The following is a 23541-nucleotide window of genomic DNA, read 5'->3' on the forward strand; positions in this document are numbered from 1 at the left end:
ACAGATTGTATTAGGAGGCATCCAATGAATATTTGAAAATTAAAGAAAAGAAGAGGAGGTGTAACATAATAAATATATATTTGGTCTCTGCCCCTGTTTCTGGTAAAAAGCTTCTAAAAAGCTAACAAGGTGACTCCAGGAGGCTGGCTGGCTGCCAGAGGAACCAACCAAGTGATTAAAAGGTTGGACCTTAAAAAAAATAAAAAGGTTGGACCTTCCAGATCAGCCCCCCGACCTGAGGAAGGGGAGAAGGCAGGAGATGGAGTTCATTAACCAATGACCAATCATGCCCACATAATGGTACCTCCATAAATTCCCTAAATGATGGAGTTCTGAGACCTTCTGGGTCAGTGAACACATGGAGGGTCAAGAGTGTGATGTGCCTAGAGAGGATATGGAAGCCCCACATCCCTTGCCCATACATTGTCCCATGCATCACCTCCATTTGACTGTTCCTGAATTATATCCTTTGTAATTAACCAGTATTTTCCTGAGCTCTGTGAGGATTTCTAAGCAAATTATCAAACCCAAGGAAGGGGTCACAGGAACCCCAGATTTACAGCTGGTGAGTCAGATGCAGAGGTGACAAACTGGGACTTCAGACCAACATCTGAAATGGGGGCAACGTTGTGGGACTGAGCCCTCAACCTCTGGAGTCTATACTCACTCTAGGTGAGTACAGTGCCCAAATCATTTAATGTGAGGGGGGCAGGGGAAACCCACACATTTGTTTTCAGAAGTGTTGTGAGTAGAGGAAATAGTTTTTTCTATAGTTCTAGGGAAAAAACAAAGAAAAGGTTTCAGAGTTCTTTCTGACTGCTCTTCAACAATAGAGAAGTAACAGTAATTTGTAAGACTGATTCTTCAATGATGCTGTTGTCTATTTCAGCAGTCTAGAAAACATACAAGGAATACCAAAAGTGCATAAGGCACAACTATGTAGCCTACAGGACTGCCACCAAGTCTACAACTTAGCATTCTGTAAGCAAACTCTCATCACAGAGACTCTGTAGAGACAGGATCTACTCCAGAGAGAAGAAAAAAACCTATCACGCAGCTCCTAGCTCACATCCTCCCTCTGCTTAGGTTCACAGGTCACATCTACCTCAGTCCCTAGGATACGGGTGTTTCCTTGGCAGAGAAACAGACGTTTATTGAAATGCATCCTAAGATAAAGGCTTTGATTGTTCGTTGACATCTGAAAAAAGTACTCCTTTATCCAATATTCCAGGACTGAGGTAACAATAAAAAATACACACACACATAAACAAACACACAGGCACACATACATCCCACATAGACACACCCATACCCACACCTCTGCACATACAGAAAATGAGGGTAAGGAGGAAAACTATCTTTAGAATTCACATAACATGGAACAGGAAAGCTGGAACCTACTCTCCATCTATTAAGATACAGATGTATTTCCTGTAGACAGGAACACACTTGGTTTGGAGATTTCTAGTAGTACCTCTGCTTATATTTTGCTGGGACTCCTTTTGTTAGCAAAGACCGGAAAAAGAAAATATGTAGATTCAAATCAAGGTTACTTGAGGATGCAGCTGCCACACTGGAATTCATCTTTCATCAAAATGCACCAGAGAGTCCTTACAAAGACAAGCCTGATCTGCTTTATGAACAGACTCCTTCACAAGGAAACAAAATGACAAAAATACTTAACTACATTCAAACCTTAACCCTTAGCTCTGCAGTCTGAGTGAATCTTTACCAAAACATGTTTATAAGACTACTTAATTCAACAACTTATGGAGGATAGCCTATTTATTCTACCTTAAAAAGGTAGAATTCGTGTTTCTCTCTCTAAATGTCCTCACTTCTAATTTTTACTAAATTGCAACTGAATTATATGAACATAGAGTGGTACCAAAATAAAGGCTGTATGTAAAGCAACATAAAATATAATAAAGACAGTATCACAAATCAGTGAGTAAGGAATGAATGAATTAAACAAACAGGACTGCGAAAAATGAGTGTTGGGGGTAAGGAGGGAATCAAATTAGGTCCTCAACTATATAACTGAATATACTCTAGAGTAACTAACGCAGAGGTCAGTAAACTATAAAGGGCCCACTAATAAATATTTTAAGGCAGCTACTACATATTACAGGTTTCTGCCACAACTATTCAACCATGCTACTGTGAAAACAGTCATCCATATGAAAAAGTAATTGTGGCTATGCCAATAAAACTTTGTTTATAAAAACAGGTGACAGGACCCTCGGACAAAAAAGCCAAAGAGTAAACAACTAAATAATTCCAAAAGAAAATATTGATGAATATCTGATTTGAGATAAGCAACAATTTCTGAGCATAAAAGCAATGGGAAAAATCACAGGAAAAGATAATAACACTTATCGCATACATTTAAACTCCTGTTAGTAACACAAGTACTATAAAGAACGTAATCAAAAGGCAAATGACAAAATGGAGAAATACTTGAAATAGATATGACAAAAGATTTGGAGCTTGAAAGTTGTATCTTTGTTTCTCAAAATGGCAAAAAAAAAAAATGATGGTGGCAATCATTTATAAAACAAGACTGGGGGCGCCTGAGTAGCTCAGTCAGGTCAGCATCCAACTCTTGATTTCAGCTTCAGTCATGTCGGGGTAGTGAGATGGAGCCCTGCACGGGGCTCCCCACTCAGTATAGAGTCTGGCTGACCCTTCCCCTCTGCCACTCCCCCCCCACACACACACACACTCATGTTCTCCCTCCCTAATAAAATCTTAAAAAAAAAAAAAATGAGTATTTACTGCTGCTGGAATGTAAATGGGATCAATCATCAAGCCATAAAACAATATGCCTTAAAGGAACTTTTAAAAATTCATTCTTGCCTTAGTAAAGTGCATGTTCATGAATCTAGCCTCTGAAAATATTAAAGATCCGTAGAAAGATCTGAGTAAAGATGTCCTACGTAAACTTAATGTATAATAACCTAAGTGCCTGGAAACAAAGAAGCATTTAAATAAATTCTAGGAGATACATTACAACAGAATATTATGCACATGTACATACTAGTGTTTTAGTGGAACGTTATGGGCATAAGAAAATGGACATAAGAAAGTAAGTGGAAAAGGTATCAGGAAGGGTGCCTGGTTGGCTCCGTTGGTGCAGCATGCGACTCTTGATCTCAGAGTTTGGAGACCCGCATTGAGTGTGGAGATTACTTAAAAAAAATATTTAAAAAAAGGCATCAGGAATTATTTATGAAATATTATACCATTTTTATATTTGCATAAGCAGAGAAAATACTAGAAAACACTCACCACCTGTTATAAGCTGTAATTATTTCTAGGTTGTGGGAATGTGGCTGATTTTAATTTTCCTCTATATCCTCCTCTATAGTCTCTAAATTTTCTCTAATAATTCTATGTTCTAAATATGAAAGAATGTTACTTTTAAAAAGCAAAAGAGAGGGATCCCTGGGTGGCGCAGTGGTTTGGCGCTTGCCTTTGGCCCAGGGCGCGATCCTGGAGACCCGGGATCGAATCCCACATCGGGCTCCCGGTGCATGGAGCCTGCTTCTCCCTCTGCCTGTGTCTCTGCCTCTCTCTCTCTCTCTCTCTGTGACTATCATAAATAAATAAATAAAAATTTAATAAAAAAAAAAAAAGCAAAAGAGATGTTGCTTCTCACTAAGTCTGTGGGAGAAACATAAATCAGCTACTTTGAATATCTAAAAAGTAAGACTTGAACAAAAGCAATAATAGCTTTACTCATCTGTTTCTACTCAGTATTTCTGCTGCTTTCTTCTTTAATATCTAAGAAATAGCTACCAACTCTAAAAGGGTGAAGACCTCCCAGAACAAACACATTCCAGCCCCCACAATGGAACATTTCAGAATTCTCCTGGGATATTTAAAAATGCTAGTGGTCATGCTTCCAGCAGTCAAGGCAAAATTAATGCTAATTTGAACCCTGGTTTAACCATGTTATGGGCCTAAGTATACAGCAATCTAAGGCAATGTTACTCTGTTCATAGATAACGCCATCAACAGCTTAACAATGAGCAGCAAGAAAGGCAGACATCTTGAAATCACAAGGAGAGAAAACAAATTTTCTTGTCTTCAACTTTTAAAAATCTCAAAATAAAACTTTCTGGAGGGCAATCTGGCTAAACATATATCCAAATCCTTTAAAAAGCAAATATACTTTGACCTAGCTAATCCAGGTCTAAAAATCAATTTGACAAATGTTTAAAGCATACAGGCAAGGATAGAAAAAACAGAATAGCAAAGAAAAACAGAATAGTGAAACAGTGGTTACACGTTGAACAAAATGTCACATATCACAATGTGAATGTTTGTGTCCTCTCAAAATGCTTATGTTGAAACCTAATTCCTGATGAGATGGTATGCGGAGGTGAGGGCTTTTGGAGGCGAGGGTGGAGCCCTAATGAAGCCCTTTTATAATCTGTAAGAGATTAAGGTGCTCTTTTAAAAGAGACCCCACAGATATCCAGTGGTCCCCCTCCATGTGAAGTTACGTGAGATCTCTCTCAAGGAGCCAGGAAATGGATCCTCACCAGATAACAAATCTGTGGATGCCGGACTCTTGGAATTTTCAGCCTCCAGAACTGTGAGAAATAAATGTTTTTATTTATAAGATATCCAGTCTATGGCATTTTGTTATAGCAGCCTGAAATGGACCAAGATACATCCATACAATGAAATGATGCCACTGAGACATAAATGTATACTTATTAACATGGAAAGATATTTGTGATATATTGTGGAGATGATTTAAAGCTAGTTATAGAGTATATAACAAAATAACATGCTTATTATACTTATGTATTACCTTGGGCTGCCCTAACAAAATACCACAGACCAGGTGGCTTAACAACAGAAATACCACAGACCAGGTGGCTTAACAACAGAAATTTATTTTCTCACAGTTCTGGAAGCTGAAGTCTAATGTTAGGATGCCAGCAAGGTCAGTACCTGGTGAAGACCTTTGCCCTGGCTTGCGGCAGACAGTTTGCCTTCTTGCTGTGTGCTCACCTGGCAAGAGAGTTAGGAGTTTCTTACTCTTCTTGTAAGATCACAGCCCTATTAGATGGAGGCCCCACCTTTAGGATTCCATTTAACTCGGTTACTTCCTAAAAGACCGCAACTCCAGATGCGGTCACATTGAGGGACTAGGGCTTCGACATATGAATTTTGAGAGGGACACAATTTAGTCCACAGCAACTCAAAATAATTACATATTTTTTATGAACAAATGCTCTGGATGGATGAAATACCAGAAGGTTTTGTCTCAAAATGTTTAAATCGGTGGTTACCTCTATGAACTGAACACAGCATGCTTAGCATCTACAATGAATGTTAATCACCTGTTTGAAATTTAATACATATTAATAATATGGGAAACTTTAATAAAGCATTGGGGAAAAGTGCAATAAATACTCTTCCATGCTAGTCATGCTGGCTGCACTTACAAAAAGCAGCCTCAACGAAGCAGTGCAATCTCAAGATGCAGGAAATGGATCTAGGAATCAAAGCAGATTTGACCATTCCTTGAAAACATCTCCAATTTACTGCTGTCATCCAAATAGGCAACAAAAACAAAACCCACTGGGCATCATTAGGAAGGATATTAGAAATAAAATAGAAAACAGAGCCTATCAAAAGACACAGTCCAGTGATCAGACCCAGAACCAAAGGAGTGTTCCAGAAGGCAGCCACGCAGGTTTCTGCTTTCTTATACCTCAAGACAGTTCTCAACAGTGCAAGAAAAAGTTATGAGGGCACACCTAAAATAATCAAGATCCAGCCTTCACTTTCCTCTCTGTGTCAAGCTGACAGGTATTAAACAATTTCTCACTTATCACTTGTTACAGATTCATCACTTATGTCCTCTCCCTTCGCCCCCATCCCTACCTCCAAACAGACATACAGACATGCACAAGCAGGACTGCAGGCTCTTATAAGCCAGACAGCATATTGCCTTCCAACTCTATTCCCTCTGCAAAGTGCACATATGACAATAGGTGTCTTCTATTCAGAAGGACTATTGAGCCTGGAGTGACTACAGTGGTCTGATAAAATTCTATACTGTAATAAAGGCTGAGAACAAGTTGAAGACATGCAGCAAATCTTATAATTAAAAAAAAATGAAAAACTTAACAGCTTTAAGGAAGCAAAAAAATTAAATATTAATTTACAACGGGTAAAATTATCCCTTATTTCCCCATCACATCACAAAAGAAATGGAAGACTGGGGTGCTCAGGGTGGCTCAGTCAGTTGAGCATCTGCCTTGGGCTCAGGCCATGATCTGAGTCCTGGGATTGAGCCCTAAGTCAGGCTCCCTCCTCAGCAGGGAGTCTGCTTCTTCCCCTCCCTCTGTTCCTCTCCCTACTTGTGCTCCCTCTGTGTCAAATAAATAAATAAAATCTAAAAAAAAAAGAAAGAAAGAAGAAAGAAAGAAAGAAGAAAGAAAGAAAGAAAGAAAAAAAGAAAGAAAGAAAGAAAGAAAGAAAGAAAGAAAGAAAGAAAGAAAGAAAGAAAGAAAAGAAAGAAAGAAAAAAATTAAAGACAGAAAGTTTGTTTCCTCCCCTTGTGACTTCCAACAGTCTGCCTTCATGACTGCTTGCCATGAGGCTGCTGACAGGGTCCTAGCTGCCATCAGGGCTAGAAGTGAGCAATTTCTTCCACTCCCTTTACAACAGGTGAAAGACAGAATGGTACAGAAAGAAATACCCCACAGCTCCTCACGTCTTCCACAGACATGGTAAGAGAGGGGAATATTATATTACTGGCTTGAGTAAAACTAGGTCAAGTCCTGCTCAAGAAAGCTGGGCCTATCACCCTCACAGACAAGGAAAAAGGGGATTTACAGGTATATGATGTCAGCTCATGCTGCTCCTCCTCACGGAAGGTGACTGGGCTAAACTGTGCATTCATGCCCTCTGACAGGCCCTGTGAGTTCTGCTGGCCCTTCCTTGATGGGGCCTTGAGCATCCTCCTCACTTCTGTACACCCAGAGCTCAGCACACAGAAGCATTCCAGGTTGTTTCTGGAATCAGCTGAACTAATATTTTCAACTACTTAGAAAAGGGAGATGTTAAGAAAAATCTATACTTGGGAAACCATCCTCACTCAGCCTTGCCCCTCCATTGTGGTAGGATTACTGGTCAAAATTTAGGTATGGTATAATTGAAATTCAGTTGGCCCCAGATGTCAGATAAGCCCATTTCCCAGTATCCTATCCACCACGGAGCTGATTCATGCCACTTAGATATAAAAAGAACCTTCCTATACAAGATCCCACAGCTGCAGCCTTGCAAAGCTAAACTTTGCACTAGACACATCTGATTTTTGGTTCAGAGACAACCTTAATGATCATACAAATGCTTTTTCTTCACTCTGAAGTTCTCTATTAGTTTATTAATCTATACTCTGCCTTGTGCAAAAGGATTTAAAGTGATTTACATAAATACACACAAAATAAGATAAAAAGTATTTAATAAGTGGATGAGAAAGAGCTATAAAATAGTAATAGAGGAAAGTAAGAAGCAAAGTTTAAGAGCAATAAGAAGAAAAATCAGTGGAGCATCTGGGTGGCTCAGTTGGTTAAGCGTCCGATTCTTGGTTTCTGCTCAGGTCATGATCTCAGGGTCCTGAGATGGAGCCCCATATAGGGCTCCCTGCTCAGCCAGGCATCTGCTTGAGACTCTCCCTCTGCCCCTCCCTACTCCCTCCCTCTCTCTCTCTCTCAAATAAGTAAATCATTTAAAAATCACTTTGAAATAGCCTAAATATCTATTAGAACTGGGTCACATGTGTAGATCTAAGCTTTCTTTAACAGTCAACTGAAAAAGTGGCTGGGATCAGTTACATGAATCTTAATGTATATAAAATACAAACAGAGTAGTTCTTCAGAAAAGCACAACCATTAGGAGTATGGAGAGAAAAAGTCTACTTCCAGGGCCCCTCATAAAGGGGCCCCTCATAAAGTGTTCTCTCATAAAGAGAACACTAAAAAAATAGAAATAATTATGATAATAGTAACAATTAGCACTAACTTATATATAAAACACTATCCTAAGGACTTTAGACATATTCATTCATTTAATTACCCTATGAGGAAAGTATCGTTATTATCTGCATTTCATTAAAGGCAGATCCATTTCACTATTCATTAATAATGAAACTGAAGAACAAAGCAGTTAAGTAAATTGCTCAAAGTCACACAGTTAGCAAGTTGTGGATTTGGGATCAAGCCCTGCAGGGTTTCTTTTTTAAGATTTTATTTTTAAGTAATCTCTACACCCAACATGGGTCTCAAACTTACAACCCTAAGATTAGGAGTCGCACACTCGGCCAACTGAGCCAGCCAGGTGCACTCTTAACCACTACACCACAGTGCCTCCGGCTGATCCAAAAGCAAAGGAGCAATGTCCGCAACAAAACCCTCAAGCAGACATCACTTTCATAAGGATGTTTCTTATGATGCCCTTCAGTTTGGCCAAGAGAAAAACACAAAGCTTAGCTCAGGAGCAATTCTGCTGATGCCAGAATGAAGCAGTCCACCCATGTGGGTTTTTCTTTTTTCTTTTTTTAAGATTTTATTTATTTATTCATGAGAAACACACAGAGAGAGGCAGAGACACAGGCAAAGGGAGAAGCAGGCTCCCTGAGGGAATCCTGATGCAAGACTCAATCCCAGGATCATGACCTGAGCCAAAAGCAGATGCTCAACCACTGAGCCACCCCAGTGCCCCTCCATGTGGGTTTCAGATACATGGACAGATACCTGGGATATTTAGAGTCTCTCAAAGACTGGGTGGCCTTAAGCCCTAATCTTCATGAATATTACTCCTTTTCTTCCACAAGATTTAGTATGCACTGCATGGCCAGAGTGGGGGTTATACTCTAAGGCGCAGGTAAATACAGCTCTGACCTGCCAACAGTTAACGCAGAGCCACAAGTAGGGTAGCCACCCTACTAACTAAGGTGGAGGAGCCTGACAGGCCCACATCTGCCTGAAGAGCAGGTCAAGCCTACCTTTGCACAGAGAGGGGGTCATGGGAGGTACCACTGGGCAGGATTCCCTTAAGATAGGGTTTGGCTGGCTCACACCAAAGGACGAGAAGGCCCTCAAATGCCAATGCCATGGGACAGGTTTCAACAGAGCTAGTCTGGATACTGTTCAAAGACAGTATCATCAATTGTCAGTCATAACCACAGCAAACCCAGGGAAGGTTTGGCCTTGAATCACATAACTTCTTGGCACAGCTCCAGGACAGAAGGGTTGAAAAGTATAACTCTAGTGGAGATTACTGAAAATGACCCAGTTATTGTTTGAGGGGAAACTATAAAAATGTTTGGAAAAAAGACTTTGGTTTTAGGATAAATGATTATAACCTAAATTCTCAACAGCTTCTCCAAGTTCAAAGTTCAGGACCATAAAACCATTTTATCAGAATTCACTTATTAACTTAGCACTTACTACAACTCACACACTGTTCCAGCTGTTGGGGCAGAACAGCAAATAAAACAGACAAAAATCCCAGCCATCAGAAAGCTTATTCTTTATGGTTCTGTCATTTGTTAAAATTAGGGAAAGCTTTGTGAAGGAAATATGGGCCCTCTGCTCTATTTTTGGTATTTTATTCTGTCTAAAATGATTTTTATATAAAAAGTTCAAAATTTTTTTTAAAAATGGAAGTTTATTCTTGCTAAGGATGGTAAATAACACTATTAACTACTATTACTATGCATGACTAACTATCTCAGGTGAAAATAATTATTAGGAAGCCAGGGATTCAGAGAAGGCTGTGCTTGGGTGCTACAAGATTACAGCAGTGGTCAAAGAAGCCTCAGTGAGAAAGGGAAATCAGGAGCAAGCCCTGCAGGAGTCTGGGGGTGAACCAGGTAAATGCCTGGCTGCAGTTGTCCAGCAGGAGAGAACAAGGGAAGTGATGAATAAGGAGAGCGAGAAGCAAAGAGGAGTGGCCAGGAGAACAAGGGCAGCAGGTGTGTAGGGATGGACCTGGAGGCCACAGGAAGGCTTCTGGATGTGACTCTGAGTAGAGGTGTGACCATCAGACTTTTCTTCTCAAAGGACCACTGTCTGCCAGTGAGGAAAGGGTCAAAGGTCAAGGACAGAAGCAGAGAGAGCAGTTTGGAGGGAGAGGGTGCATCTTCCCACCCACAGCACCACAGCCACATATATGCACAGTCACGTCTTTCTCGGTCTACTGGTGCAAGCAAGGGTGGTGGGCAGAGAGCACCTGACCCAACACACAGTAGCAGTGCTTCAAAATCCTGTCCCAGCATGCCAACAAAGCCCCTGTAAGGTTATTACTCTCTCGTGCCACAAAAGAAAAAGAAAAACAAGCAGAGTCTATCAAAGATGGGCTAACCCAAGACAGGTCCATGAGACCTGAGGGAGAAGCTGGCAGCATGAGAGAGGTGTTGCCATTCCTGGCCAAGCAGCCCTCAGGCTGTCAGGGTTATGGATTATACCTAATGGGGCAGACTCTGTAATGAGCTAGTCCTTCTACTCTCTGATACCAGTTGTTCTCAAAAGCATATTCCAAAATACATTAGAGTTTAAAATATTTAATAGTTAAAACAGCCTCACTTAAGTTCCAAACCCACAAATAATACTGCCTTCCAAAATGCATTCGGATGCTCAAATGATGCTCTCTTTCCCTTCCTCCAGAGTGTTTTGAGAGCTAATGTCACATAAGACCCTCTACAAAATGCATCCTCTCCTGGGTGCCGGCAAGGCTGGGGTGACTTGATCTGATCCCGAGGTGCATGTGGCCTGCTGGCACTCCCTCTCCGTGTCAGATGGCAGCCTAATGACCAGGAACGGATTCGGGGTTTCCACACACCTCGCCCTCACCATACCCAGTGGCTGCTGGCCAGACTCACACGCAGAAACTCCCACGTGTGTTATTCTCACTCGTTTTGACAAAAAAAAAAAAAAAAAAAAAAAAAACTGTGATAAGAACAGAAGGAGAAATGGCAAGGCATCCTGAGGAAAGAGGAGACCCATATGCAGCTTCCTCACGAGCCTGGTATTTGTGAGAAGGCCATGGAGAAGCACACCCATCTGTGACCCGACACCTCCTCGTGCCTCGTAAGGGGAGGAAAGAACACACAAGTGTCAACTAAGCTTTCTTTTACTCTCAAGAGCCTTCACTCCAAAACATTATAAATCGTCAGATTTAAAATAATAAAACTATGAATATTTTTCTCACTCTCATTACAGTTTTTTTCATGCTCCCTTTAAATTCCTTCCCTCTAAATGGGAGGACTGACCACAAGCCATTTTTAAGACAATTTCGCCAAGGAAAAGACTGAGATGTAAAGGAACTGAATAATTCACTATCACTAGCAGAGGGTTCAATCTAGAATACCCTAAATACATACTTTGCCATACGTTATTTCTGAGACTATACCAAGAACGTGTAAGCTCATAAAGGTAACTTAGAAAACTAATCTGTAATCAATTATCGTACTCCAGCTTCTCTCTATACATATTTAAGCTTTGGTGAATACCATGCGTGGTATTCTCACACATACACACAGGCACCTCAAAATTAAACTTAAGGCCACTTAATTAACCCATTTATTCACCCAGGCTAGAGACATATCAGCATACTGAAGTTAATAAATACATTTACTTTATAAGTCAAGATAAGTTTATTCTAACATCACCAAACTACTTGTTAATGAAGCAAGACAGCATTTACCAGACAGGAGGAGATTAATAGTTCTGAGTCTTCTTTTGTCCAATGGTATGCCGTATATTCAAGGGCATTATTCTCTCCTTGCTGTTTGCACATATAAGCACAGTTTCTTTCAAAAACGGTGCGGATGCCTTTAAACAGAATTACACTAGTAGTGCAACCCATCCCCAAGGTGTGGATGTTCAGATTTCTAGCAATCTCTGCTCCATTTCCACATCATCTTCCTTGGCTCTTCTGAGCAGGCTCCCACTGTACCATCTTCATGACAGGCAGTGCCGGCACCAGAACAGAAGGGAAGCTCTGAGCTGTTGCACTAGAATCTGCTCCTGCTCAACTGCCTGACAAAAAAAAAAAAAATCCAGGCTCAAACAGGAGGGGTGGTGCAAAAACCAGATGACACACCTCGGATGCACCAAAATCTTTAAAGTATCATTTTTCCAGTAGATCGCTTCCCTATTAATACCAAAGAACAAATAAGCAAAGATTTACATGTGGTTACTGGAAAACTGCCATCTCCTGTGATTTGCTTAGGATTGTTCTGAATCTCAGAACCTGCCCAAAATGAAAAAATGGTGCCAGACAGCCACCCTGCTGCAGATGCTGCTGGAACGCACAAAGAATGTTCATCTGCTGCAAGGAATCACTCTCCCAGAATGCTTAGCCCAGCATCTATATTAGCAAACATCTCTTTCCTTGACCTAAATATGCTGTTTGTTTAATCTTGCATCCGAGAGGAACAGAGAAGCAAAAGGAGGGGGAGCCCCAAAATGAGAGAAATCACTAAGATGACTGCTGCTATGGAAACATGGATAAGCCCACTTCAAACAACCTTTTGCATGTGTGGGTAACAGCTTGCTGACAGCAAATCACAAGGGAACACAAAATTGCTGTGTCAATCTTGACTTCTGCCCACTTCCACTCTGCCAGAGAGAGGGCTAGCAAGTTTGCACTGCTTAATACGATTCTCCCATCTCTGGTACCCAAAGATGCAAATGAGAACATGCACAAAGCGTTAACCGATCAGGCTAGGACATACACCTTCTGAAGCAGGGCTCTAGCACGTGATGGTAAACACACGCTGAAATCCCACAGTCAACAAGGTTATTATTTGAGATGCATAAGTAATCCAGGTCCTTCCACTGCAGAATGAACTCAGTAACACTATACTACCTCTGGGTGTCTTTGGTGATGGCTTACATAGGAAAGCATGTCACTGATACAATACTAAGCTGACTCTTGCATTTTCCTTCTAAAAAAATGAAAAGTAAATTATGTAAAATGACTATGATGAACACAGGAAAACCCCTCCCACCCACAATATGTATCTAGAGAAAAGTTACTGCTCTTTTAAGATCTGTTCTGAATTCTTCCTTATTTCACAAGGCAACAGATGGTTTTCATTTTCTATCTACAGATTTCAAAGTTAGAGTGAATTATAATGATTGAGTACCTGAGTTTGTAACAGAAACCTATATAATGTAACAAAAGCAGATCTTTAGAGAATACTAGTCACATAATCCCAAATTTCTGGGTTTTATGGCTAGTATATCTATTAGGCCCCAGAGATAAGCAAAAACCTAGGCTTCTACTTTCTCCTGCATTTTTATGCAAGGTTTATCTAAAAGCCACAGAGATCAGAGGAGTAAAGATACTGGCCACAGGAAAAAATAATCTGTGGTCTAGAGCACTCAGCTTCAGAAAAGCAACTCTGTTAAAACAGAGCTACAGTGTTCAAAGATTACACCAAAATCCTGACATCAGAAAAGCCAAGTCTTCATGTAACATCACAATGCTGGCAGATAAATAACATGGAAACTCATCTACACAGAAACACAATATTGTAGACTATAAAACACCAGACACAGGGGTTAAATTATCTGTCTTGAGAATTCCAAATGTTCACCATCTATCTTAACTTCTGTACTGCAAGGAAAACAACTTAAAAAATAATAGCTCACTGAATATCAATAAAGTTAGCACCTAAAAATTTAAACTTAATTTATTATTGTTACTACCTGTTTTAGACATCCTGGATGCAGAAGCCAGGAAATATCATTTAAGATACAAAAGATTATGTTTGAACTTTACAAAGGATTATAAATGATAACCAAGCAAAATGTGATGCTGCTAGTATATTCTATTTGAATTACTTTTAAAACTCTCAAGGTAACATTTAAAACAATGGGACAGAATAGAACAATTTCCTAACAATCATTCAGAGGAAAAATAAATGTTTCCTAGGGAGCTACTAATAAGCATTTAAGCAACTTATATCAGTTTCAAATATTAATCATTTTCCAACCAACAAAATTAGTGGGCAAAGAAAACAACAGAAAATATTTAGAGCAAAGGATTCAATAAGACCAAAAATGAGTTTCATTCTAATAGAAGCATGACAAAATGAATCATTCAAATGTGTATTTGGTTTCACTGATTTTTCTGCATCAGAATGATCTGGGATTAGTTTACAAGGATAACTTCCATGAATTCCATCAGAGGACATGGAGATGTATGATATCTATTGGCAACCAGTTCAACTACCTACAGGTATGTATTTCAATGTGGAGATCACATTTACTCTCTCATCTTTAAATGTGACCTCTAATTTTCACAATTCCCAAGGCTAGATGTCCACCCCTGTCTCTATCTTGAGCTCCAAATCCATGTCTTCCTCCCCTAATAATGGTACCCAACTCTCCTATCACCACCTCACCCTCATGTGTCCATCAATCATCTTTTAATATGACAAACTGGGATGGTATGTCTACATGATGTCATATTTTTAAGCTATAGAAAGGAATGAAGTAATGATGTGTGCTACAATATGGATGAACCTGGAAAATGTTATGCAGAATGAAAGAAGCCAGTTACAAAAAGACCTCATATAATAGGATTCTATTTAAATGAAAAGTCCAGAATAGGCAAATCCATAGAGATAGAAGATAGATTAGTGGTTGCCAGGGAATGGGGAGTGATTGCTAGTGGGCACAGTACTTCTTTTAGGAATAATAAAAATGTTCAGAAATTGGACAGTGTTTCTAACATATATGCTATCTATGCACAGTATACAGTCTGTGGATATACTAAAAAACACTGGATTGAACACTTTAAACAGGTGAGTTCTTTGGTTTGTGAATAAATAGCCTGGCTCTACTATTGATGTCTTACTACTAACAGCTTTAAGCTTTTCCCCTCTTCTTTTCCCTTCTGTTCCACATCTGGCCAAACTGAAAGGAAGTTCCAGGTGGCTCCCTCCTTTGTCCCAGGAGGAAATTCAAACCCTCACTCTGTCCCCACCTGCTAACCACTACAGAAATCTCAAACCAGGATCAGGACCTGCTTAGGAGCTGCCCTGCTCTCCTCAGAGAGCTTCACTACATGAGTAATGAACCTCCTCACACCACCTTTCTCATCACAACATCCAAAGCAAATGTGGGATATAAGGGGGCAAGGAGAAGGCCCATCCTGCTTCTGTGGAGTGGCCCCAACAGTGAATTTATATCTCTATAACGCTGTTACTAAAAACAGGAGTGGGGTGCAGGTGTCAGTAACTATTGTTTTATACTTCACAAAGAACTTACTGAATAGCTCAAAACAGCCACCTTCCTTACGAATTTATAATTTGGATTTCTGCTCTGACCCCACTTCACAGGAATACACAAACCACAGACCAAGGGAGGTACCTGGGGCTGCCCTCAGGGTGCGCATTTTAACCTAGGAAAAAGGCTCCGTGCTATATACAAAGCACCAGAAAGCCTGCACACAGTAAGTTTAGGGTAAACTAAACTTCCTGCCCCACCCAGTGGTCATGACAAACCTCAGCCATTTCGCCACAGAGACCACAGCAAATAGGTCTCAAGCTTTGAGCCCCTGCCCCAGAGCATATCCATCTAGAGCTGCCACTCCCATTTGCAGCTCTCTCCTTGCCAACTGTCTGTTTTAAGGATGTTCTGAAGGTCAAATTAGTTTGACTAGTAGATTCGCTTCATACTCTCTCAAAAAAAGTGTGCATAAATTAGAATCTGAAGTAACACCTAAAAAATCTAAAACTACAAACTAGAATATTGTATCTCCAATGGAGAGAAGTCTTTTACCTAGGTCAGACCTTGGGTCCTACCTTAGGAGGCCGGGAAGGCAGAGGAATTCTTTCCATTCTATAGTGGCTGAAATAAAAATCTTGCATAATAATGATACATCACATTCTATTTAAGCGCCATTAGGGTGTCCAGTCCATAAGAAGAGCTTATTTTCATCCCTGACAGTCCATAGTACATTTCTCAGTGCAGTGAATTCTGCTGAACAAAGAAACCTTATCTAAGTTTGCCTGTCAACTCCTTATATATTTATATTCAATCAGTATAGTCAAAGTTAAGTAGCGTCTAGCATGGGGCCTGGTATATACCATATGCCCAATAAGGTTTGTCTCCTCCATCTTTTGCCCCAAATTATTTTTTTTCTTCCCTGTTATAAAGTGAGGTATTCTTCTAAAAATTTCAGCATTTCTTACACAAAACTCAAGCATGTGAGACTTTAAGATCTAATAAACTCAAATTACAAGTTACTTATATTGGTAAAAAATTATTCAAAAAGAGAAAAGGGAGTTTTGTGGAACAAGAAAAGGAAGTTAAGATAGTTGGTGAAGAAGGAGTGGAGGTTTTAAGCAATGACCATTAGAAAACGTTTGTTTTTTGTTTTTTTAAGTAAGGGAAATTAAGGAAGTGTTATCACATACGTAAGGATCTTTTTAAAAATAAGGAAAAAGTGAACTCTCCTACCATTGTGTGTTTCAGGAACATAAACGTCGAGTCTGTCAGAGAGAAGGGAGACTTATATCATATCTAAATTTATCCATCATTTAACATCCCCACCTCAAAACACTTGGAAATGCCGCTACCAGTTACCTTGAGATGAAGAGAGATGGCAGGTGGGAGTAGGGGCAATGGCACAGACGGGAGTTTTAGACACACACACACCCCCCACCAAGAGCTTGGCAAAACAAACTAATTTTGTTAAAAATGTATCTCTAAACTCCTAACTACATAAAATACTTGAGCCAAGTCTCCTGCCAACTAGTATTTAAATGTTCTCAAAAGTGGAGAACACAGGGGATCCCTGGGTGGCTCAGAGGTTTAGCACGTGATCCTGGAGTCCCAGGATCGAGTCCAGCATCAGGCTCCCAGCATGGAGCCTGCTTCTCCCTCTGCCTGTGTCTCTGCCTCTCTCTTCTGTGTCTCTCATGAATAAATAAATAAATAAAATCTTTAAAAAAAAAAGTGGAGAACACAAAGTTACACAGGTGTCTCCATGTTGGTGCTAGAATATTAGGGAGGTGAGTCGTCCCTGTGGGGTGCTCTGAACAGCTGGTATATACATGAGTGACAAAGTAGGAGTGGAAGCAACCAGACTGGCTCAACGGAATGGAGGGCAGTGGTTTTCCAGAGATGACCAGAGTCTCTCAAAAGAAATTAGAGAATCTTCCTTTTACAGGCAGAAGACCAAGTTAAGCAGCGTTTAAAATAAAACAGAAAAAAAAAAAACAGAAAAAAATAAAATAAAATAAAATAAAATGAAACAGAACTCCTAAAGGAAGAAAAGTTGGGGTTAATAAAACCAACTTACTTGCTAGTAAGAATATAAAATGATACAGCCACCGTGAAATAGAGTATGGTGATTCCTCACAAAATTAAATGAAGAATTATCACATGATTCAGCAATTCCACTTCTGAGTAGATACCCAAAAGAACCAAAAGCAGAGTTTTGAATAGATATTTGTATACCCATGTTCATAGCAGCATTATTCAAATAATCAAGAGGTGGAAGTCACCTAAGTGTCCATCAACAAATGAATGGACAGAATGTGCTATGTACATACAATGGGATATTATTCAGCCTTAAAAAGGAAGGATGGCCCGTTCACCCACTACAGCATGGATAAACCTCGAGGACATTATGCTCAGTGAAATAGGCCAGACACAAAAAAACAAATACTGTACAATTCTACTTAAATGACTTAGCTAGAATAGATAAATTCATGAAGACAGAAAACAAAATGGTGGTTACCAGGGGCTGTGGGGACAGAGGGAATGAGGAATTATTGTTTATTAGGTACAGTTTCAGTTTGGGATGATGAAAAAGGTCTGGTGTTGGGTGCTGAACATGGATGGTAAACTAGGCTGTAAAATGTACTTAATGCCACTGAATATTTAAAATCAGTTAAATGGTTAATCTTATGTTATACAGATACAGATATATAGATATATATCTTACTGCTATTAAAAAAAAAAAAAAAAGGGATCCCTGGGTGGCGCAGCGGTTTGGCGCCTGCCTTTGGCCCAGGGCGCGATCCTGGAGACCCGGGATCCAATCCCACGTCGGGCTCCCAGTGCATGGAGCCTGCTTCTCCCTCTGCCTGTGTCTCTGCCTCTCTCTCTCTCTCTCTGTGTGTGACTATCATAAATAAATAAAGAAAAAAAAAACAATATACTTACTAGGCTGCTTTCCTATGACTTCCAGGAAGAAATGAAATAACAGAAAACCAGGATGGTACTACACTCCCCTTGTCTGACTGTGGTCCACACAAAGGGCAGAAACACCCAAGGAATAGGCTTCATAATATTTATATTCTATTTCCTCATTCCACTTGGTAATGGAAAACCCCAATAGAAAAACCCATCCAGCTACGTATTTTCACAGAAACAAGATAGCTGAGATATAAATTCCTGATTCATAGAGCTTTCACTTCTTTCAACGAGAACTATGAAATGAGAGAACCAACAGAGTTTATAGGTTCTGATTTATCCCTCAGCTCAGGAAGCTGCAGGCAAAGTCAGAACTTCAATTACCATTATGGGAGGTTACAGAGCAAAATCATAGTTTCTGAGGGAGCTTAGTTCTTTGAAGAAAAACCAATAAATCCATAAATGTTGATCCTGTCAAATATGAGAAGCTGCCAGAAGAGCTCACCTATTTGCAAAGCTTTAACTCCTCACTGAAAACATTGGCTGAGGATGGGTTACTAAACTCCAGCGGATGGAGGCTGATAATGGTGCAGATCCTAATGAATGCAGTAAGTACCAACATCCAGCTGTAGATGAGACACTGAGCTAAAAACAAAGGCGAGCAAACTCACAATGGCACAATGACATCAGAACTCACAGACTCCTCTTGGCCTCCACCAGCCTCTTTCAAGGAAATTCTACTTGAGGAAACATCTGAAAAGATCACTTAGTGGCAAGGTATACCAAATTAAAACAACTGAAAAGATACACAGCGTAAGTCTTGGGCAAATGCACTCATGAAATAATTTTGTGCTTCTAAGATGGAGTTACAGCTTTTGAAAAGTTGTTCTTATATGTGAAAAGAAAGACTAAAATTCGGATTCTACACAGCGGTTTGGCACCTGCCTTCGGCCCAGGGCATGATCCTGGAGACCTAGGATCAAGTCCCGCCTCGGGCTCCCTGCATGGAGCCTGCTTCTCCCTCTGCCTGTGTCTCTGCCTCTCTGTCTATCTCTCTGTGTGTCTCTCATGAATGAATAAGTAAAAAATCTTAAAAAAAAAAAAAAGAATTAAAAAGCTTCTTTAGGATAAAAAGGAAAAATTAAACATAAAATCTGTTTGCCTTTTTAAAAACTATTTCAATATATAGTTGGATTTTCAGTTAATCAAAATGTGAATAATAAGAAATAAAGATATTGCAATGGTTACCTCCCCAAATTATAGGAAGGAAAACAGAACTATTCCTATGGCTTTGAAAAACCAGAGTAAACAGACTCAAAAAAAATATGTACTCCTTTCTCTAATCTTCTTATCAAGTCAAAAGGAAGTAGATCTATGTCCCTACTTAGAAGGCTCAGAAAATTCTATTCTCTGAGCCCTTAGGAGTTTTTTATTTCTTTTTACAAAGACACAAAATTCATGACCTCCTGAGATTCACTCTCATATACAGCCTCTAGTTGGGTTATAACTTAACCGTAACTGTGTGTTAGATGAATGTTACCTCGAATAAACATTTCCTGATGCCTAAGTGAATTTCACTCAGTCGGAAAAGTAAGAAACTTTTCAGGGAAACTACTCTCCACCTAAGAATTCGACAGATTACAGATATTGCCAACAATCAATTAACACCTAAAAACAGGACCCAAAGAAGATATGCAAATGGTCAATAAGCAAATGAAAAGTCATCAGAGAAGCGTAAATCGAAACCATCAGACAGCATTTCATACCTACTAGGATGGCTAAAACAAAAAACATAATTACAAGTGTTGGTAAGGATGTGGAAAAATTAGATTGCTCATACACTGTTGGTGGGGATGAAAAATAGGGCAGCTGCTTTATAAAACAATCTGGCAGTTCCTCAAACAGTTAAATACAGAGTTACCATACGGTACAACAATTCCACTCCTAATTATATACCCAAGAGAGTTGAAAATATATGCCCATACAAAAACTCACACATGAATGTTAACAGTCTTATTCATAATAGCCTCAAAGTAGAAATAACCCAAATGTCCATCAACTGATGAATTGATAAACAAAATGTGGTCTATCCATACAATGAAATATCGTTCAGTAATAAAAAGAAAAGTATTAGAAATACTGACACAATCTACAATGTGGAAATACTATGTCCAGTGAAAGAAGCTAGTCATATAGGATCACATATTATATGATTCTGTTGATATGAAATGTCCAGAACAAGTAGACCTAGAGACAGAAAGTAGATCAGTGGTTGCCGAGGGCTAGGGAGTGGGTAGGTGGAATGGGAGGCTGACAGGGTTTCATTTGGGGTAATAAAAGTATTCTATAACTATGGTAATGGATACACAAACACTCTGAATATACTGAAAACCACTGGATGGTACACTTTATTTTTCTTAAAAAAGATTTTATTTATTTATTCATGAGAGACACAGAGAGAGAGACAGAGACACAGGCAGAGGAAAAAGCAGGCTCCATGCAAGGAGCCCGATGTGGGATTCAAACCTGGGAATCCAGGATAATGCTCTGAGCCAAAGACAGGCGTTCAACCTCTGAGCCACTCAGGTGTCCGGGATGGTACACTTTAAATGGGTGAATTGTATAGTATGTGAATTGTATCTCAATAAAGCTGTCTAAAAAAAAAATAGGACATATCAGGGGCACACCTATAAAAAAGCTGAATTTCTTTTGAAGGCACTCTACCCTTCACATAGTTATCTTTCAAAACATATCACTATGCCCAACACAGCGAATTCCCAGAAGTACAGAGGATAATGGTAAGATGATTTCTTCAGCAAGCAAGCTATTCTGCTTTAAGTTTACAGAGCACTTAACAGAAACCTTTTGTCTGCTCTATAACTTTGGCTCATTCATTTTTTTAGGCAAGGTCCAGATCTGAGGGCTGACTCATCTACCCCAATTCACTTAATCCAAAAATAAAGAAATGTATTTTATAGATCTTTTCCCACACAATTTTCATCTCTGTTTTAGCCACAAGGCTCTCAAAATCCAAGAAAGAAAAATAGCCTGTAGAGAAAAAGTCAGAGGAGGGAGGAAAAGAGAACATGAACAGCAGATCTGAAATTTTATTCAAATCATAGAACTGGCTCTATTTCAGTCATTCCACTCACCTGAACCATATAGGAGATTAACATTTTAAATGTAAACTCTTTCTTTTAAAATGTAAAGTAAAACATTATATAAAGAGTACTGGGCACATCCTTAATAGAGTATGTTACATGGACCTACATCTAACAATATGCCAGACAATGTGATAGAATTCAGTCACGAGGTCTCATTTAATCTTCTAAACAACTCTAAAAATTAAGTTTTATAAGTGATCTCACTCATGATTGCCATCCCTTGACCTTGTTACAAGCAAACAAGATTTCCATAGAAACCCATCCTCATAGGACCACTGAAGGATTGCAACCAACAATGACATCATGTGGAGCAGTACTGATAAACCATGGGGCGGGGGTTGGAAAGAAGTACTCCACAAGTTCAAATGTCTCCTTAGACCAAAAGCAAAAGAAACATGAAATGAGTAACAGGAGAAATAGGAGAGTAAAGATATAAATTTATCAATCACTGCCAAATGGCCAGTTAGAGAAATAAACCCTGCAACAGCATTGCATATCTCCCTCTTGATTGTTGCTTGAAGGTTGGGGGGGGGGGGGGGGTGTTACCAATTTCTTCTCCTTCTTCTCATCATATTTTTTTAAATTTTTTATTTATTTATTCACGAAACACACATAGAGAGAGAGGCAGAGACACAGGCAGAGGGAGAAGCAGGCTCCATGCAGGGAGCCTGATGTGGGACTTGATCCTAGGGCTCCAGGATCAGGCCCTGGGCTGAAGGCAGGTGCTAAACCACTGAGCCACCCGGGCTGCCCTCATCATATTTTACAGAAGCATTGTTCTTGGAACTTGACTCTATAATTTGGACTCTGGGTAGCATATATTCCTGCATGACTGCAATTGAATTTAAGGATTAATGAACAAAGTCCAGAAATGGGAATAGGACTTTCTCCCAAAGACAGATAGGATGACTAATGAGATGTTGTAGCTTCCTGTTTTGAGGAGCTAGTGAGAACACCTTCCTTTGAGTTCGGTTAGGCTGAAACATAGTCATTTTTGCCCTATGGAGGTTCAGACATGCGTAGGGGGTGGGTCTGCGTGCTGAGTGATCAAAAGGGTGGGCTGTGACAATTATTTAGCTACTGTCTCCAGGCACCAGGCCCAGCCTGTCACACAGCTCTGTGATGCTAGCAGGGAATGGATACACACCTCATTCTGCTTTACCAGTTGACTCCCTGCAGGGCTCACCACCAGGGGGCACCAGAGGGAGCCTGCAAACCTGGGAGAGGAAAAGGAGCTTGCTCCTTTGTGGCTGCTTTCCTGCAGGCTTGGGTTCCTCCTGTCACCCCGCAACACCCCTTTACCCTAGCAGCAGCAGTTCCTTCTCACGCAGCACCTGAATCACGTCTGCTGTTTGCCCAGCACTCACAGACCCAGCCACATCACACCCCCCTCAGAAACCATGGCCAGCTGCCCAGCCCCCACTCCTCAGAGGTCTTGGTTTCAGCTCTGTGGGCACCTCCTCTTCAAGCTTCTAAGATTTAGTAACACAATCTCATCCCTTGGTCCCCCCCAACCCCAAAGCGCATGGCTGCTTCCTGCAGCCACTACCTCTATGATATGTTAATGATCTCTTTTTTACCTTTTTAATTACCGACTGAGCAACTTTATACTTAGTAACAATGCTTCATATTTAATTCTGTTAAAATAACTGGTACAATTTCTGTTTCCTGGCTGGACCCTAACTATTATGCTATACTAGGGTCTAAACCGTTTTAAAACACTAGGTTCACCAAAAAATGAGAATGGTCAATAAGCACGCAAAAAGACGCTCAACATTATTAAGAAATACAAAACTCAGAGACACCCCACTACACATCTAATAGGATGGCTAAAATTTTAAGACTGTCCATACTGAGTGTTAGGAAAGAGGCAGAATAACTGGAACCCTAATACAATGCTGGTAGAGCCGCTGTGGCAAACAGCGTAACTGTGCCGAAAAATTTTAGACAAAGAGTTGCCACATAATCTAGTAGTTCCACTCTTAAGTCTCCACCCAAGAAAAACAAAAGCACATGTTCACACAGAGATGCAATCCAAATGTTCACAGCAACATTATTCACAGTAATGAAAAAGTGGAAACAACTCAAATGTCCATCAACTGGTGACTGCATAAACAAAACGTGTTTTATCCAGACAACAGAAAGGAATACTATTTGGCAATAAAAAGGAAGTACTGACACATGCT

The 23541-nt window shown here is 40.0% G+C and overlaps 1 protein-coding gene across 28 annotated transcripts in view; it reads right to left on the reverse strand.

Moving 5' to 3' along the window:
• Nucleotides 1-23541, reverse strand: part of DOCK9 (dedicator of cytokinesis 9) — a 281426-nt gene that overhangs the window by 202683 nt on the left and 55202 nt on the right. For 20 of the 28 annotated variants that reach the window (XM_026003684.2, XM_072760920.1, XM_072760923.1 and 17 more), the window contains exon 1: nt 11737-12483. The exons of the other annotated variants lie outside the window; for them this stretch is intronic. In XM_026003684.2, the coding sequence (XP_025859469.1) occupies nt 11737-11898 (162 nt within the window). In that variant the 5' untranslated portion in view covers nt 11899-12483. Of the gene's footprint in view, nt 1-11736; nt 12484-23541 lie in introns of those variants that run through there. 28 annotated transcript variants of the gene reach the window in all.

Source organism: Vulpes vulpes, chromosome 6, assembly GCF_048418805.1.
Source record: "Vulpes vulpes isolate BD-2025 chromosome 6, VulVul3, whole genome shotgun sequence".
Lineage (NCBI taxonomy): Eukaryota > Metazoa > Chordata > Mammalia > Carnivora > Canidae > Vulpes > Vulpes vulpes.